Source organism: Taudactylus pleione, unplaced genomic scaffold (genome assembly GCF_031769625.1).
Source record: "Taudactylus pleione unplaced genomic scaffold, aTauple2 ptg000350l, whole genome shotgun sequence".
Classification (NCBI taxonomy): Eukaryota; Metazoa; Chordata; class Amphibia; order Anura; family Myobatrachidae; genus Taudactylus; species Taudactylus pleione.
This window is the reverse complement of record NW_028284751.1, coordinates 224414-243816: the sequence shown is the minus strand read 5'-3', so window position 1 is coordinate 243816 and position 19403 is coordinate 224414. Positions and strand designations below refer to the sequence as shown.

General features: G+C 46.0%; 1 protein-coding gene across 1 annotated transcript in view; it reads right to left on the bottom strand.

The window, feature by feature from the left end:
* ABHD12B (abhydrolase domain containing 12B) overlaps window positions 1-4124 on the bottom strand; it is a 42656-nt gene extending 38532 nt beyond the window's left edge. The window contains exon 1 of the mRNA XM_088444133.1: window positions 3957-4124. Within this exon, the coding sequence (XP_088300259.1) occupies window positions 3957-4078 (122 nt within the window). The 5' untranslated portion in view covers window positions 4079-4124. The remainder of the gene's footprint in view (window positions 1-3956) is intronic.
* Window positions 4125-19403: the final 15279 nt, after the last annotated feature.

Sequence of the window (19403 nt, the reverse complement as noted above, 5' to 3'; positions counted from 1 at the left end):
TGGGTAATAACAGACAGAGACAGAGGTAAGAGCAGGCGGGCCTACCCTCCCGATTTTCGGATGCCGCTCCCAGCCCCCCGGAAAGGCAGGCAAGCCTCCCGACATTCCCCCAGAATCCACTAGAAATTCCCACAGCGGGGGGGGGCGGTGACGCGATTCGCCCTGAATCGCGTCATCGTGGCCTCGCCCCCTGCTTCACAGTGCCAAAAATAATGGCATTATGAAGATGGGGCGGGTCCAACGATGACGCGATCGTGTGCCCCCACCCCCTGCTCCCCCCCCAACGTGTCACATCTGGCCGGACACGCCCCCTGCTATTAGCCGACAATCAGCTCCCTCCCGGAAGGAGGGGGCTGATTGTCGGCATGTATGGGTAAGAGGGCCTAGCTCTCTAGTTTACAATCTATAGGGCAAGCTTGTAATATATAGTTTATCTTATTATGGGTTACGGTCATAAGTTATAAGTAAGAAACCAGAGAAATGACAATTGCAGGACGGTCCCAGCACAGACCGTGGGGTCTATTTACTAGGCAGTGTTAGGACTCAGGAGACAAAGTGAAATTAGATAAGGTACCAGCCAATCAGCTCCTAACTGCCATCTCACAGGTTGTGTTTGAAAAATGATAGTTGGAAGCTGATTGGCTGGTACCTTATCACCTTTCACTTTGTCTCCTAACACTGCTTAGCAAATAGACCCCATATATGCTAAATGCACTTCCACACAGAGCAACCGACAGACCAGGGCCGTGACCCTAGAATGCAGATGTAAGCAGAAATGAGTCTCCCTTTGGGTTCACATGATACGCAGCCATGTGATAGGGGGTTGCAATGTGTTATAGGTGGTTTCACTATGCGTTACAGACAGTGGGCCTAATTCAGAGCTGGGAATAGAGAGAGATCTCTCTCAACTGATCATCTTGGTGACACCATGCTGCACTGCAGGGGGGGCAGATTTATAATGTGCAGAGAGATTTAGATTTGGGAGGGAGGTGTCCAAACTGACATCTACAGTGCAGTGTAATAATAAAGCTGTGCAGTATTTGTGGGCTACATGTAAAAGCAGCCAGTATTTATCCTACATGCAAAAAAAAAAATTATGTATTACACCCCTCGCATTTCAACACGGTTTCCCCAGGTACATAGTTATGTGCTATCTCTCTCTCTATTCCCAACTCTGAATCAGGCCCAGTGTGTGCTGCCTTTCAGTGCAGTCATGTGAGGACTGCTACACATCTACAGTAGCTGTATCCAGCCAGTACATTCTGCAGACAGGGTTAATCATATTTAAAGTAGGGATGTGCAGGCTCGGATAGGTTCGAGTTTGCACGTGGAGTTCGGATTTTTCCCTCCAAAAAAACGGAACTCAGAACGAGGCAAAACGTCATCTTACATGGACGAACATCATCATTCCTGGTCTTTTGTCCAGGAATGATGATGTTCGTCCATGTAAGATGACGTTTTGCCTCGTTCTGAGTTCCGTTTTTTTGGAGGGAAAAATCCGAACTCCACGTGCAAACTCGAACCTATCCGAGCCTGCACATCCCTAATTTAAAGTAAAACTAATAGTCCATTTACTTGCAGCTATAATTCAGGAAACCTACAGAATTCAATCAACATCTCTCTCACTCTTGCAGAAGTCACAGCAGCAGCCGCAGTTTGTGATGTTCAGTTTAAACTACCAGAATATCTGTTCGGTCTGCCTGCTCCCTCTCCTTTGGGCCGCGCTGAAGTAGTACAAAGGTGGGGACAATCCAGTTATACTTACCTGGCGGGTATCACACGCTGGAACAACTTCAGCACCAGGACCTGTCTTCCAAGTCAGCTGCCTGATGGTAAAGTGGAGAAACCCCAGGGGACGGCGAAAAGCCAATATAGTGATGGGGGACACTTATTCAGGAGGAATGGGTATGAAATACCGCCGGCCGCGCTGGAAATCCTGATCGTGGATATGTAAGTATCCACTAACCTAACCTAACCCCCCTAACCCTAATCCTCCTTAGGGGTGCCTAACCCTAACTTCCCCCCCAAGTGCCTAACCCTAATCCCCCCTCTAAGTGCCTAACCCTAATCCCCCCTCTAAGTGCCTAACCCTAACCACCCCCTTCCCTGCTGCCTGAACCTAAGTCCCCTGGGGGGGTGCCTAACCCTAAGTCCCCCCCGGGGGTGCCTAACCCTAACCCTCCCTCCCCCTAGCCTAACCCTAACCCTCCCGGGGGGTGCCTAACCCTAAGTCCCCCCCGGGAGCCCTAAACCTAACCCTCCCCCCCCCGCGGCTGTCCCCTCGCGGCGCCCGGCATCACTACGATCGTGATGCCGGGCGCCGGTCTCCCGGCGTCGGGGAAATGCGGGCGTCTACATTTAGACGCCGGGCATTTCACCCTTGCCGGGATAAGACAGTCGGGAAGCCGGCTGCCAGTATATAGGCAGTCGGCTTCCCGATTGCTTCCCATTCAGGACCCATAAAGAGGGTTCCCTGCCCTCGGGACAGGAACAGCGGGACAGTGCCTGAAAAATGGGACTCTCCCACTGGAATCAGGAGGATTGGGAGGACTGCGCCTCTATGGGGTGGCTCCCCTGTTCGACCGCACTGGTTGAACAGCCCACGAGCCGGCCCTGACCTGACAGGAGGGGGGAGAGCGATCGCATATACTGCCATGCCTTCTTACATTAGGCCACGCTCCTTGCCCTGCTGGTGGCCAATCATAAAATATGTGGACAAACAGATGCACAACACTCATAACTGACCTAAAGAAAAGCACAGCAAACGGTCAGATGGTCGACATTGACCATGTCGTCATTTATAATGTCCACATGGTTCAGCATGTCGACAGGCATCATGACGACATCCTCAGAATGTCGACATGCTCACAATGTCAACATCTGAAATGTCACCATGTGAAACGTCGGCATGCTGTGGATGCCGACGGATAGGGTTAGGCACCGCCGGCAGGGTTAGGGTTAGGCACTAGAGGGAGGGTTAGGGATAGGGAAAGAATACTTACCGGAACGCCGCTCCTCAGATGTCTGCTGCTCACACGTCCGCCGGGACCCAGAAGAAGACACTGGAGCCACCAGGACCAGGTAAGTGACCGCTGTGGCACCAAGGACGTTATGTCGACATTCTATCATGTTGTCCATGTAGACATAATAAATGTCGACATGGCCACATGCTAAACATTGTTACTACAGCAACTGCCCCATTTTTCAAATAGGGACAAAAGTGGCACGCCCATAACACCTGTGTGCTGGTAACACCTTGGTTGGGAATAGGTGGCTGTGTTCAGGGCTGCCGTCAGGAATGGTGGGGCTCATGTGTCAGGTGTCTGACTGCCAGGTGAGAGGTGATAGGTTTGAGTTTCCGTTATGACAGTATTTTAAAATGTGTATTAAATAAAAGAGGTTGTGACTAAAGGTGCTGGGGGGGGGGTGGCTGGATGGACGGGGACGTCACCCAGGGAGAGATAGGGGCGACCAGGAGATAAAAGGAAATTAAACTACAAGAGAGAATGATAATAAACAGAAAACTGACAGGCCGAACAGCGCCCCCTGCCCTGTGGTGCCCTGTGCCGTGGCACATGTCGCACCACCCTAGTTACGGCCCTGTGCTACCATGTTGACCTGTTGCACGGCGACATGACAAATGTCCACCTAACATGACAAATGTCCACCTAACATACCACACCCAATAAGCACAATTTACTAAATGGAATCATTTTTGCAGAATTTCCCCATAAGATACTTTTGGTCTGGGGCCGCCGTGGAGAACAATGCTGGTACTCCAGGGCGCCGTGATTCCCGAAAGCTTGAGGAGCGCTGCATGTGCAGAATACAGTGACTCCTTTCTCTGAGCCCGGGTCCCAGGCACAACTGCTGAGAGCAAAGTACAAATCGGTGCTGTCCCTGTCTGACAATGATTAGCCGCATACAATGAGGGCTCAACAGGAGGATTCACTCACCGCCTTTTACTCTGCCTAATCCGTGCTCTTGGGTTTGGGATGTTCCCGGGGCCGGCCAGCTGACCCTCGCCCTGGGGAATGGGCCCAGGGCTCCCTTTCTGTGGAGGATCCCTTCTTTTCATTCTAGCTCTGACTGTTCCAGGTCCCTTGTGCTCCTAGGACAGATGAACAAATGCTCACTGGGTCATAGAACAGATATCTTCACTTCCCCATTATTTATGGCTTTCATAAGTGGAGCAGAGTTCAGCCTCCACCTTCTGCCTTGTCAGGGTCCTAATGACCAGACTGTACTGTCTGTATGTTTCCTTATGCAGAGGTTCCTTACTTGTCATCAGAGCAGGAGAAAATGATATAGCCGAGTCGCAGGCATCTAGTCGTTATTTGCAAACTGCGCATGCTCTGCGGCGTTCATACATTGGCGCGGGCTACGGCTGCCACCATTTCTCTGGTTCAGTGACACGGGCATTTCCGGGCAGCAACTGATGGGCTACTTTGCGGATGCACCCAAGAAAACTATCTCATGGGAGTGTCATGGTTAAGGGTCATGGGTGTGTAGCCAGGGTCCAGCATCATACTGAGGTATGGCGTGTATGGCGAAGGGGCACTTGTTTCAGATGGATCCCTTGCACCCAGTATGGGGTATACTTGCCGACATTTCATTTATCCTCCCCGGGAGAAGCCCGGGGAGGAGAAGCAGGTAGGTGGTGTTGGGGACGGGGCTGGACTGATCGCGTCACTAAGCCCACCCCTTCGGAACAATTTGCTGCGAATGGCACATATTTAAATAATAAGGGGGCGGATAGAATTGCATCATTAGGCCACGCCCCCTACTCGGTGAACCGCCGGTCCGCAAAAAAATTCTTCTAGGGAGTGGGCAGAATGCGGGAGAAGTGCCTACCCTTCCGAGGGTGGGGGGGGTTTAGCGGAAAAATCAGGAGCCTCCCGCGACTTCCGGGATTGTAGGCATGTATGAGTATGCGGTAGATGTAAGCTTCGATACTAATGATGACGTTTGCAGCTGCGGGCAGAAAATCAGGTGGCGGTGCGGTTATGCACCTGAAGCCGGGCGGACTGCCAGAGTTGGCTTTTGGAACTAACTAAATCTGGCAGCCGCAGCTGTCCAGCGATTCGGGCGCTTGGCATGTGACTCAGAAATTGGCACTATATGTACAATGCCACTGCATCATACTGTCTAAAAATATTGGTGTCATCTTGTGCACCTTGCCTGGGGCTAACTTTTTAAGTTGCCCCATCATGCGGGTTCTAGCTCGGTTATCTTCAGCCGCACAGGGGAATGTAACATACGCATTATTAGGAACAGGGATCTTTGATCCCAATGGAGTACGGAAAGCATTCACAGTGACCGGTGGACAGACTGCGGAGCAAGAAATAACACCAGCAGCACTCACTTGTGTAGTTCTCCAAAGGGATCAATAATCTATTTATCCTGATGATGTATTATGATGAATTGTGACTAGATGGACCACTTACACAAGTCCTCTAGGCCAAGTACAACCTTTTCTGCTCCCGTACTTCCCACTTTATTCATTATTTCAGATAATGGTGCTGAATGAATTACTTCCATTTTTGTAGTCAACTATTTATAAAAGGCACCAAATACCAACAAGCAAAATTGATTTGTTTCCTGTCAGTCATCAAGCCCAATAAAGGATATTTGCGGTGCTTAATTTTCATTATGGGTGGGAGAAAGTAACTTTGCGGCAACTTGTTGGGACAGGATGTGCGGTGCTGTTGTGTTAGTTTGGGGGTGTGGCCACATGAGAATGCTTGTGTGTTTCGTATTTTTGAAAAGATGATGACCATCCATGTTCAAAGGTTTTAACCATCAACAGAAAACAATCGATGAGTGAGTCATTAATGGTTGGGCCCTGTGCAAACTACACCATCGGCCCGCCGACTCTGCTACCGCTGCTGATGGTGCAGTATCGCCATCATGATGGTGGCCTGCCATCGATGGCAAAAAAACACTTGCCATTGGACAATGGCCATTTTGCAACCATTGATGGTTGAAAGCCATACCTAAAGCTGCACATTACCCCATCCCTCCACTCATTGCCACACTCACCAGTGGCAGGTACACATTGCACCCGTTCAGCGCTGGATATATTAGGGGAAGGGGGCCTGGACTGCACACCCTAGCTACTTGTAATTGGATGTGCTACCTAGCTGAGACTCAGTACTACAACATAGAAAAAGGAAGAAGAGCAGGTGCACCATACACCATGTAATAATTATACAATGATCAATCATCATCACCTTAATGTGTCTGCACCCTTCCAAGATGTCAGCCTGACCATTTACTTCTGGAGAGATCTGCCTGGGCCCGGAGGTTGCGCTCACTCTGTGGGCTGGATGCATTATGATCTATTATGCAGTCCGAACCCCCCGAAATTGGGGGTTTGGCTGCATTTCTCATATGTCTCTAATAGGGGAGCTGTCCTTGGCTATTTATTCTTGCCTACTGGTGTGACTTGCGATGAGTGGCGATGCTCGATGCATCCCGCCCTATCTGAGCTCCATTGTGCTGTATTAATTACTACTCCACAGAGGGAGAGGCCACATGCGGTGGATGAGCACATTCGGTCGCACTATAAAACGCGCTATGTGTAGGCAAAGTGACGCATTTCTGCACTTTGCAAAAAAAACAAAACACCTTTATTGTCCATGATCCATCCCTTTATTCCCTCCGGGTTTCATTCATTCGGGAAATTACTGTGAAAAACAGGAGTGAAGCAACTTGTCCCAGGAGAAATAGTCACGTTTGCGCGCGGCTGCCATTGTCATTTGTGGCGCATACTGCAGCGCAGCACAGTGGAGCAGGTGACAGCATACATGTGTACCTCCATTTACATGACAGATGATGGAAAAGCTGAAGTCAGGGCCTTATTTATCAACGAGTTTTTACCTCAAAACTAGTGATAAATATCACTTTATATGATAAATGGTGCTCCAGCCAATCAGCCCCCAACTGTCATTTTTCTAACAGGTGACAGTTGGGGGCTGGTTAGCTGAGCACCATTTATCATACACAGTGACAGTTGGGGGCTGATTGGCTGAGCACCATTTATCATAACAAGTGATATTTTTCACTAGTTTTGAGGTATAAACTCGTTGATAAATGAGGCCATAATAAGACATTATTATTATTATTATTATCCTTTATTTATATGGCGCCACAAGGGTTCCGCAGCGCCTTACAATGTACATAAACAAATGAGCACACAAGAAAACAGTTATTAACAGTACAAACAATGCAGGACAGATACATGATTAATACATTGCTGCATAACACTTAGATAAGCAGCATGGTGTCAGCAACCAAGGGTGTGGTACTGTTGTATATTAAAGTATAATCAAGTGAAGGAGAAGCACATGAGGGAAGAGGGCCCTGCTCGTGAGAGCTTACATTCTAAGGGGAGGGGGCAGACAGACAGGGGTGACACAGATGGGCTGGATACAAGGGTGACAGTATTATAACATTTATGTAAAGGTTAGTTTAAACTTAAGAAGAAAAGACAATGAGTTGATCCATATTTCACCAAGCCTCAAGATTTAGGGCCACAACCAAGGTCCATTAGAGGGGTCAATTTGCTGCGTCGTTTGGTATGGCATAGTTGGGGCGGATAAGCAGATTGCATGAGGAGGTCAGGGTGGATGTGAGCAGCATTGGGAATCCAGGTACAGGCACAATCCATAGGCATGGTGGAAGTGTGGTGGTTTTTAAAAAACAGTCCTTAATAGCAGGAATAGTTGATTTGTTAGTTTCTCCTTCTGTTCTCCTCCTGTTTAACTCCTGAATAACTCCGGCTTCAATTTAAAAGTTCTAGTTTACACTTTAAATTAAGCACTTAAAATATAAGCACTCTTGCAAATGCAGCCCTGGCTTAGCAGCCCAAAATGTGAGATTTGCTCGTGAATATACTTTTTGCCAAATAGAATACAAAAAAAAAATGTGTGAATTTTCAGACTGGTCACCTCTCCAGCTGCCGTCCTGGTCACCTCCTCAGCTGCCGCCCCGGGCACCTCCTCAGCTGCCGCCCCGGTTAGCTCTAGTAACTCAATGTATGAATTTATTTGGATGAATGAAGTTTTCACGGGGAAGGGAATCTGACATAAGTAGTAGTGAGCGGAATATAAAATGTACACACATAGTAGTGTACTGCCTGCAAGGCATAGAGCATATACACATAATAGTACTGCCGGCAAGGCATAGAGCATATACACATAATAGTACTGCCTGCAAGGCATGGAGCATATACACATAATAGTACTGCCTGCAAGGCATGGAGCATATACACAAAATAGTAATGCCTGAAAGGCATGGAGCATATACACATAATAGTACTGCCTGCAAGGCATAGAGCATATACACATAATAGTACTGCCTGAAAGGCATGGAGCATATACACATAATAGTACTGCCTGCAAGGCATAGAGCATATACACATAATAGTACTGCCTGCAAGGCATAGAGCATATACACATAATAGTACTGTCTGCAAGGCATGGAGCATATACACATAATAGTACTGCCTGCAAGGCATGGAGCATATACACATATATGTACTGCCTGCAAGGCATGGAGCATATACACATAATAGTACTGCCTGCAAGGCATGGAGCATATACACATAATAGTACTGGCTGCAAGGTATAGAGCATATACACATAATAGTACTGCCTGCAAGGCATGGAGCATATACACAAAATACTACTGCCTGCAAGGCATAGAGCATATACACATAATAGTACTGCCTGCAAGGCATGGAGCATATATACATAATAGTACTGCCTGCAAGGCATAGAGCATATACACATAATAGTACTGCCTGCAAGGCATGGAGCATATATACATAATAGTACTGCCTGCAAGGCATGGAGCATATACACATAATAGTACTGCCTGCAAGGCATGGAGCATATACACATAATAGTACTGTCTGCAAGGATTAGAGCATATACACATAATAGTACTGCCTGCAAGGCATAGAGCATATACACATAATAGTACTGCCTGCAAGGCATGGAGCATATACACATAATAGTACTGCCTGCAAGGCATGGAGCATATACACATAACAGCACTGCCTGCAAGGCATGGAGCATATACACATAATAGTACTGCCTGCAAGGCATGGAGCATATACATATAATAGTACTGCCTGCAAGGCATAGAGCATATACACATAATAGTACTGCCTGCAAGGATTAGAGCATATACACATAATAGTACTGCCCTGCAAGGAATAGAGCATATACACATAATAGTGCTGCCTGCAAGGCATGGAGCATATACACATAATAGTGCTGCCTGCATGGCATAGAGCATATACACATAATAGCACTGCCTGCAAGGCATAGAGCATATACACATAATAGCACTGCTTGCAAGGCAAGGAGCATATACACATAATAGCACTGCTTGCAAGGCATGGAGCATATACACATAATAGTACTGTCTGCAAGGCATGGAGCATATACACATAATAGTACTGCCTGCAAGGCATGGAGCATATACACATAACAGCACTGCCTGCAAGGCATGGAGCATATACACATAATAGTACTGCCTGCAAGGCATGGAGCATATACACATAATAGTACTGCCTGCAAGGCATAGAGCATATACACATAATAGTACTGCCTGCAAGGATTAGAGCATATACACATAATAGTACTGCCCTGCAAGGAATAGAGCATATACACATAACAGCACTGCCTGCAAGGCATGGAGCATATACACATAATAGTACTGCCTGCAAGGCATGGAGCATATACACATAATAGTACTGCCTGCAAGGCATAGAGCATATACACATAATAGTACTGCCTGCAAGGATTAGAGCATATACACATAATAGTACTGCCCTGCAAGGAATAGAGCATATACACATAATAGTGCTGCCTGCAAGGCATGGAGCATATACACATAATAGTACTGCCTGCATGGCATAGAGCATATACACATAATAGCACTGCCTGCAAGGCATGGAGCATTTACACATAATAGTACTGTCTGCAAGACATGGAGCATATACACATAATAGTACTGCCCGCAAGGCATTGGAGCATATACACATAATAGTACTGCCTGCAAGGGATAGAGCATATACACATAATAGTACTGCCTGCAAGGCATGGAGCATATACACATAATAGTACTGCCTGCAAGGGATAGAGCATATACACATAATAGTACTGCCTGCAAGGCATGGAGCATATACACATAATAGTACTCCCTGCAAGGAATAGAGCATTCATACATAATAGTACTGCCTGCAAGGCATAGAGCATATACACATAATAGTACTGCCTGCAAGGCATGGAGCATAATAGTACATAATAATACTGCCTGCAAGGCATAGAGCATATACACATAGTAGCACTGCCTGCAAGGAATAGAACATATACACATAATAACACTGCCTGCAAGGCATAGAGCATATACACATAATAGTACTGCCTGCAAGGCATAGAGCATATACACATAATAGTACTGCCTGGAAGGAATAGAGCATATACACATAATAGTACTGCCTGCAAGGCATAGAGCATATACACATAATAGTACTGCCTGCAAGGCATGGAGCATATACACATACTGTAATAGTACTGCCTGCAAGGCATGGAGCATATACACATAATAGTACTGCCTGCAAGGATTGGAGCATATACACATAATAGTACTGCCTGCAAGGCATGGAGCATATACACATAATAGTACTGCCTGCAAGGCATGGAGCATTTACACATAATACTACTGCCTGCAAGGCATGGAACATATACACATAATAGTACTGCCTGCAAGGCATGGAGCATATACACATAATCGTACTGTCTGCAAGGCATGGAGCATATACACATAATAGCACTGCCTGCAAGGAATAGAGCATATACACATAATAGTACTGCCTTCAAGGCATGGAGCATATACACATAATAGTACTGCCTGCAAGGCAAAGAGCATATACACATACTGTAATACTACCGCCTGCAAGACATGGAGCATATACACATAATAGTACTGCCTGCAAGGCATGGAGCATATACACATAATAGTACTGCATGCAAGGCATAGAGCCTATACACATACTGTAATAGTACTGCCTGCAAGGCATGGAGCATATACACATAATAGTACTGCCTGCAAGGATTAGAGCATATACACGTAATAGTAGTGCCTGCAAGGCATGGAGCATATACACATACTGTAATAGTACTGCCTGCAAGGCATGGAGCATATACACATAATAGTACTGCCTGTAAGGCATAGAGCATATACACATAATAGTACTGCCTGCAAGGCATAGAGCATATACACATAATAATACAGCCTGCAAGGCATAGAGCATATACACATAATAGCACTGCTTGCAAGGCATGGAGCATATACACATAATAGTACTGTCTGCAAGGCATGGAGCAAATACACATAGTAGCACTGCCTGCAAGGCATAGAGCATATACACATAATAGCACTGCCTGCAAGGCATAGAGCATATACACATATTAGCACTGCCTGCAACGCATAGAGCATATACACATAATAGTACTGTCTGCAAGGCATGGAGCATATACACATAGTAGCACTGCCTGCAAGGAATAGAGCATATACACATAATAGTACTGCCTGCAAGGCATGGAGCATTTACACATAATAGTACTGCCTGCAAGGCAAAGAGCATATACACATACTGTAATAGTTCTGCCTGCAAGACATGGAGCATATACACATAATAGCACTGCCTGCAAGGAATAGAGCATATACACATAATAGTACTGCCTGCAAGGCATAGAGCATATACACATAATAATACAGCCTGCAAGGCATAGAGCATATACACATAATAGCACTGCCTGCATGGCATAGAGCATATACACATAATAGCACTGCTTGCAAGGCATGGAGCATATACACATAATAGTACTGTCTGCAAGGCATGGAGCATATACACATAGTAGCACTGCCTGCAAGGCATAGAGCATATACACATAATAGCACTGCCTGCAAGGCATAGAGCATATACACATAATAGCACTGCCTGCAAGGCATGGAGCATATACACATAATAGTACTGCCTGCAAGGGATAGAGCATATACACATAATAGTACTGCCTGCAAGGCATAGAGCATATACACATAATAGTACTGCCTGCAAGGCATGGAGCATAATAGTACATAATAATACTGCCTGCAAGGCATAGCGCATATACACATAATAGCACTGCCTGCAAGGAATAGAGCATATACACATAATAACACTGCCTGCAAGGCATAGAGCATATACACATAATAGTACTGCCTGCAAGGCATAGAGCATATACACATAATAGTACTGCCTGGAAGGAATAGAGCATATACACATAATAGTACTGCCTGCAAGGCATAGAGCATATACACATAATAGTACTGCCTGCAAGGCATAGAGCATATACACATAATAATACTGTCTGCAAGGCATAGAGCTTATACACAGTACTGCTTGCAAGGCATAGAGCATATACACATACTGTAATAGTACTGCCTGCAAGGCATGGAGCATATACACATAATAGTACTGCCTGCAAGGATTAGAGCATATACACATAATAGTACTTCCTGCAAGGATTAGAGCATATACACATAATAGTACTGCCTGCAAGGCATGGAGCATATACACATAATAGTACTGCCTGCAAGGCATGGAGCATTTACACATAATAGTACTGCCTGCAAGGCATGGAGCATATACACATAATAGTACTGCCTGCAAGGCATGGAGCATATACACATAATTGTACTGTCTGCAAGGCATGGAGCATATACACATAATAGCACTGCCTGCAAGGAATAGAGCATATACGCATAATAGTACTGCCTTCAAGGCATGGAGCATATACACATAATAGTACTGCCTGCAAGGGAAAGAGCATATACACATACTGTAATACTACCGCCTGCAAGACATGGAGCATATACACATAATAGTACTGCCTGCAAGGCATGGAGCATATACACATAATAGTACTGCCTGCAAGGCATAGAGCCTATACACATACTGTAATAGTACTGCCTGCAAGGCATGGAGCATATACACATAATAGTACTGCCTGCAAGGATTAGAGCATATACACGTAATAGTACTGCCTGCACGGCATGGAGCATATACACATACTGTAATAGTACTGCCTGCAAGGCATGGGGCATATACACATAATAGTACTGCCTGCAAGGGATAGAGCATATACACATAATAGTACTGCCTGCAAGGCAAGGAGCATATACACATAATAGTACTGCCTGCAAGGAATAGAGCATATACACATAATAGTACTGTCTGCAAGGAATAGAGCATATACACATAATAGTACTGCTTGCAAGGCATAGAGCATATACACATAACAGTACTGCCTGCAAGGATTAGAGCATTTACATATTGTAGGGATTTCCCCCTGCAGGAGAAAGTGTGATCAGTGCAGCACTATAGATCCCCTTTGTTTTATACATTTTCTAATCTGTATAGCATATACGCATATACAATTTTAGTTGGTGGGAGACATATAAATGAGGGAGGGGTAGCAGCGGGTGGAGGGGGTGAACTCCGTGCCTTGCAGGGGGGGGGAAGCCATGTAGGGCTGCAACTCTGTGCCATCCAGGGGGCGCAATTCTGTGCCATGCAGGAGCAGGGGGGCAACTCTGTGCCATTTAAGGCTGTAACTCTGTGCCATCCGGGGGGGCAACTCTGTGTCTTACAGGGGGGCAACTCTGTGCCAAGGGAGGGGGAGACTCTGGGCCTGATTCAGACCCGCTTGCGCAAACTAGTTCATGCGATCAGGAAGCGCTCGTTCGCTGCATATAGCCTGCTCGTAGAGTGTATGGATCAGGAGCGTGCTCAGGTGATTCAGCTACCAGTGACCCAGGCCAATGCGACAACGTTCCCCCATACTAAACCCCATGTCTAAGTATCCCATTACATGGGACCTGACATCATGCATCTAGGGCCTGATTCAGAGCCGGACGCTCTTTGAGAGCGCTCGCTCTGAATCATGGTGTCCCTGTTTTTTTTTCTAAAGATGGTCGTAACCATCGCGACCATCACCTAGCCGCTCGCTAAAGGTGTGGGTGGTCACCCACAGCTTAGCGAGCGGCCAGGTGATGGTCGCGATGGTCACGACCATCGGCGCTTGCGACGAGACCCTTGTGGTAGGGTCTCGTTCCCGCAAGCCCAAGTGATCTTTCGGCTCTAATAGAGCCGGACGCTGACCAGTGACATCACTCGTGATGTCAGTGGAGCTGCCTCCAAAGGGCAGGCGTTCCTTCGGGAATGCCTCCTTTTGGCCAGCCACCCCCCCCTGCCCGCCTCCAAAACGGAGCAAGCTGTCAATTACAATCAACAGCTGCCCCGCTTTGGTGCAAGACCCGTAGCAACGGAGCGTCCATCGCTGGCCGGGTCTCGCATGTGTACCCCGGAGCCGGCTCCGGCGTGCGCATGCGCAGTGGGGGACCATTGACCCGCTCGCGAGCGCTGTGCGCTCGCGAGCGGGTCTGAATCAGGCCCCTAGTCCATAAAACCGACACTACGCTTCCTGTTGGGTGCTAGATATTGCCACCAGTCCCCATTTTCATTATGCAGTCCCTATTTGTAGGACCCTTTGGATACCTCTCCAGTGATTTTACCCAAAAGAGAAGCCCATATAGGCAGCAATACCCAACACTATATAATGATGGCAATACCTATCAGCCACAAGCTCCAAAAAGTTACAGTTTCTGTAACTTGTTCCATGCGGCCGCATCACAGACCCACAGAAATCTATGGGAATTGGTGTGCCGCAGGTAGGGCTGGATTAAGGCTTGTGGGGGCCCTGGGGCAACTAAATTGTGAGGGCCCCCACCAAGCCACATAGAGCCTACCACTACTCCCCACCCCCCCTGACTACCTACCTTCTGGGCTGGCTCTGTGTTCTTCTGAATGCAGAAGCACAGACCTCATGCGTTTCGTCCCGGTCCTGGGACTTTTTCAAGCTATATGTGAAAAAGTCCCAGGACCGGGACGAAACGCGTTGCTGCCCATATCCTATTACTGTTTCTGATGTCACCGGTTATCTGCTAACATTATCTATCCACCACCTGCTGCCCTCTTTGGTGCGGGGATGTTTAGCCGGCCGCGCTTACCTCTCAACATCTGTATTACACCCAGCACCTTTTCAGGCTCTACACACCCGAGTGGTGAGTCCTCTATATATGAGCCGGACAGGGAGCTAGTTACCGGATTACCCCCAGAGGCCCGAGACCTCCACACTGGTCGCCAACTACTTCCGCCATCCAATTGACCAAGTGGCGTGGCGGCCGACGGGGTGTTCACAGCCTAATTTGGACACAACGGCTTGTATCACTTTACTTTCAGCTCCACGCTACTCACTTCTTACGGACACCGCAAACGGACATCACTTTCAAAGCACGGTGGATTTGTTGTTACCATTCAACAGGTTCTATTTACCACAACCTGTGTTTACCAATTTGCTTTTGTGGCATTTGACTGATTGCTAAGACCACAGATTGTGTATTTATTACCTGGGACACAGCACAGTTTGACCATTTGTTTTTTTTTAACAATTTTCCATTTATATATTACCATCATTCTTTATTCATTTAACATCAATTGCTTTTTACATGTTTCGTATCATTTTGCATGTTTCATTCATTTGTCCTTACATCCTAGTATTCATTTGTCTATAGTGGATTTCATTAATCCATTTTTTATTCGCTCTGTGTTTCATTTCTTAATTTTGGGTATTCCAAGACATTTTCAATGTATTTTATGTCTGGTTATTAAATGTTACTTTTATACTATTTCTGTATACTAGCACTGTATTTATTTTCAATTTCTGTTTCTTGTGGGGTTGCAATTATTCCCCTTTTTTGCTACATACCGCTGCAGCTACAATTATTTTAACAGTGTGGTTTTAAGCGCTTGGGTATTGTTTGCCAGATTTTTACTCTAGCCAGAACTAGTTGACTGTCTGGAGAGATAGTCTATTAGATGTGTGGGCAGCTTTAGAAGCTGATTGGTTGGTACTTAATCACTCTCCACTTTATCCCTCTCAAAGATTTGACGCATCTCCCCCTGGGCTCTATTTACTACAATCCGCATATTGAATGCAGATTGTAGTGTGATATTAACGACTGAATTCGCATTGCGAATTCAGGCAATATCACAGGGATTTACTACAAATCCCTTGCAGGGACAGAACTTGTGAGAATGCTCTGTCCCTGCGAATCCCCTCCGCACTCTAGTCACGGTATTTTCACACAAAAATACAGTGACTAGTGCCCCGCGCATGCGCCGACTGGCCACTGTTGCTACCCCCCCGCCCCAGGCCAAACCCTGCCCCCCACCATCGCGGGCCGCCCTGTGACCCCCCCTCCCCTTAATTACACTTACCTACATGATCCGGGCCTCCGGTGATGTCCACTGGGCCTCCGGTGATGTCCACCATGCCTCCGGTCAGGTGATATCCCATACTGCACTGGGACCCAATCACCTGATGACCGGGCCACAGTGCAGCATGGGAGACCATCTGACCGGAGGGAGGACATCACCCAGAGCCCCAATCACCGGTCCCTGGAGTCAGGTAAATTAATTTTTTTTTTACTATTTTTTTTTTTTTTTGCAGTGATCAGCTTGCGGTCTGTTTAGACCACACAGCTGATCACTGGGACCAGCTCCGGGCTCTGCTCTCCCCGTTAGAGCAGGGCAGGAGGCCGGTAACCAGGGGAGACCCTGAATAACGCCACCTCCAGGTGATGTTATTATCACAGGGCTTTCCCCGATATTTTTTTACAATTTATTTTTAGTAACTTTGGTCGGATCACATTTCCCATTACAATTATGGGAAATGCGATCTGATTACTAAAAATAAGTGATACTTAGGTTTTGGAGTAGAATTTTACGAATTCTACTCCAATTGCCCTGTAGTAACTTTAGGTGATACTAAAATCATGTGAAAAGGGTGTGAAAACACAAAGCAGCCTTTTTCACTTTATTTTAGTAAAAATAATGTTAATAAATAGAGCCCCTTAAGTTTGCCTCCATTATCTAAAAATACCGGAGGACTTGCTAGTGCCATCTACAGTTTGTACAGAGTATTGCCCAGGTCTGCACTGAGTGACAGTTCCAAGCCGTGAAAACCGCTGGTTCATATGAGGTGAAATTGAAATATAAGCACTTCTTCCAGGCAGCTGCTGTAATCCCTCTGTGAGGCAGTCTGTAGTTCTTTCTGTTCATTGTTAATACAATTTTGGGATGAGCACCCAATATAATATAAATCTCGGCGCATTAAGAGAAGATGTAACTGGATTATTATCCAGTGTAATTCCTCATGCAGGAGGCTGATCTTTTATGTGCTTTTTACAGAATTACAACGACTTTTTTGTCCCCCTTGCAGAACAGTGGATTAAGGCCGTCTGTTCAACAATGAGGCAGATCCTCCAGAACTTCTCTGTGTAAATTCAGTGCCAGTTTGAGGCTGGGCACAGAGGGCATCTACCCTGTCACCAGCCTCAGAAGGTCTCCATGTTTGTTTCCTGATTCCAGTATAAACTCCATCATTTTAAAACTACATAACATAATCTGGGGCCTCTTCATCAACACTAAAATAACGTTTTTAATAATAAACAGGACAATAGGGAAGTCTGTTGCTGATATCATTGGTTCCCAGGGGAGAAGCATCTGTTACAGCACATTTAACAGGCTGGTTCAAACAGACTCTCCCTGCCTCTAACAGTTGGGGATCTTCCTCTTCACGCCCCCTGCAACATCCTAACAGCTGTTCCTAAAATATACATTTTGTTGCTTGTAGGCTCTGCGATCCATAACTCGAGAATGCATGATGCGATCTCCTCACCGATAACACCGGAATACTGTAAAAAGAATACGCATCAGTACAACTCCAAACACGACTTGTTTAGCATGTATAATACCTTAGTTATCAAATATCTTTATTTCTCAGCATTTAACTAACTGAACCAACTTAAATCATACACTTTAGAGCTTATTGAACCTTATGTGTGAATATGTAATGTGTGGGTATTCGGGGTTTGATATAAGGACGCTAGTTATTAATGGGTGAGATTTAAGTGCATAATTTCTCATACACGAAGTGAACATCCAGCAGTGTGGATTGCTGAGCATTGTAGTTCCACATGCCCTCTGTCAGCAGGCCCCCACCTGTCCAGTGTTCAAAGGAAAAAACCTCTTTTGTTCTCCCAGACTCTTGTGTGAACTGTGAATCAAGCTGTGAAGTTGGGGCCATCCTGTCTGTGTGTGGGGCTAAGACCTGTTTAGGATTCAGACAAATCCAACTGTGTAGATCAATGCCTGGATTATATTACAATTGCCACAACTATACTTTATCTGCATCCAGGGATTCCCAATTTCTATGTAAAAATACCCATTGTCTATTCTATTTACTTTTACTCAGAAAGCTTGTTCTTCCAGTTGCCTTTGGTAGATTAACAAAAACATTGCCATCTGTTCTTAGCTCCTGAGTTGTAACTTGAAATGAAGCTGGTCACAAAATGGCGTCTTGCAGATTCTTGTTTCTAAAATGGAGTCTAGCTGCCATTTGCAAGATGGCGTCGCGCACGCTTCAATTTTAAACTGATCTTGTCTCAGCCAATTATTCAGCTTCGACAAATGTCCTGTCTGACCTGCTTAAGGAAGAACATAGGGAAAGCGATCCCTACCGAACCATCCCACATTCCACCGACTGATGGACCTTTCCAGGTGATACAAATTGAGTTCATACAATTACCACCCTGCAGGAATCTCAAATATGTATTAGTGTGCACTGACATATTTTCCAACTGGGTTGAGGCCTACCCAGCAGCCACTAATACTACTGCGTTTACTGGCAAGAAAATAGTACAGGAGTTTGTATGCAGATGGTATCCCTAAAATTATTGAGAGTGATAGGGGTACCCATTTCACAGGTGATGTTTTTCAAAATATGTGTAAACTGATGGGTATTAATAGTCGACTTCACGCCCCCTACTGACCACAGGCCAGCGCCAAGGTAGAGAGGATGAACGGGACTATTAAAAATAAATTAAGTAAAATCATGGCAGAGACTGGACTAGGATGGCCAGAAGCATTACCATTGGTCCTGCATAGCATAAGGACCACTCCTAGACCCCCTCTAAATCTGTCCCCCTTTGAAACACTGTTTGGTAGACAACCTGATATGATTATAAGTCCACAGGAAGACTTGAAGGGTAACAAAGAGGTAACTGTAAAGTATCTTATATCAATGAGTAAACAGTTAAAACAGCAACAGCAGAAGCTGAAATTGTTGTCCCATGATATGCCTGAAACTAACTGTCATGATGTTGAACCAGGAGAATATGTTATGATCAAAAATTTCTTGCGTTCAGGTTGTTTTACTGAT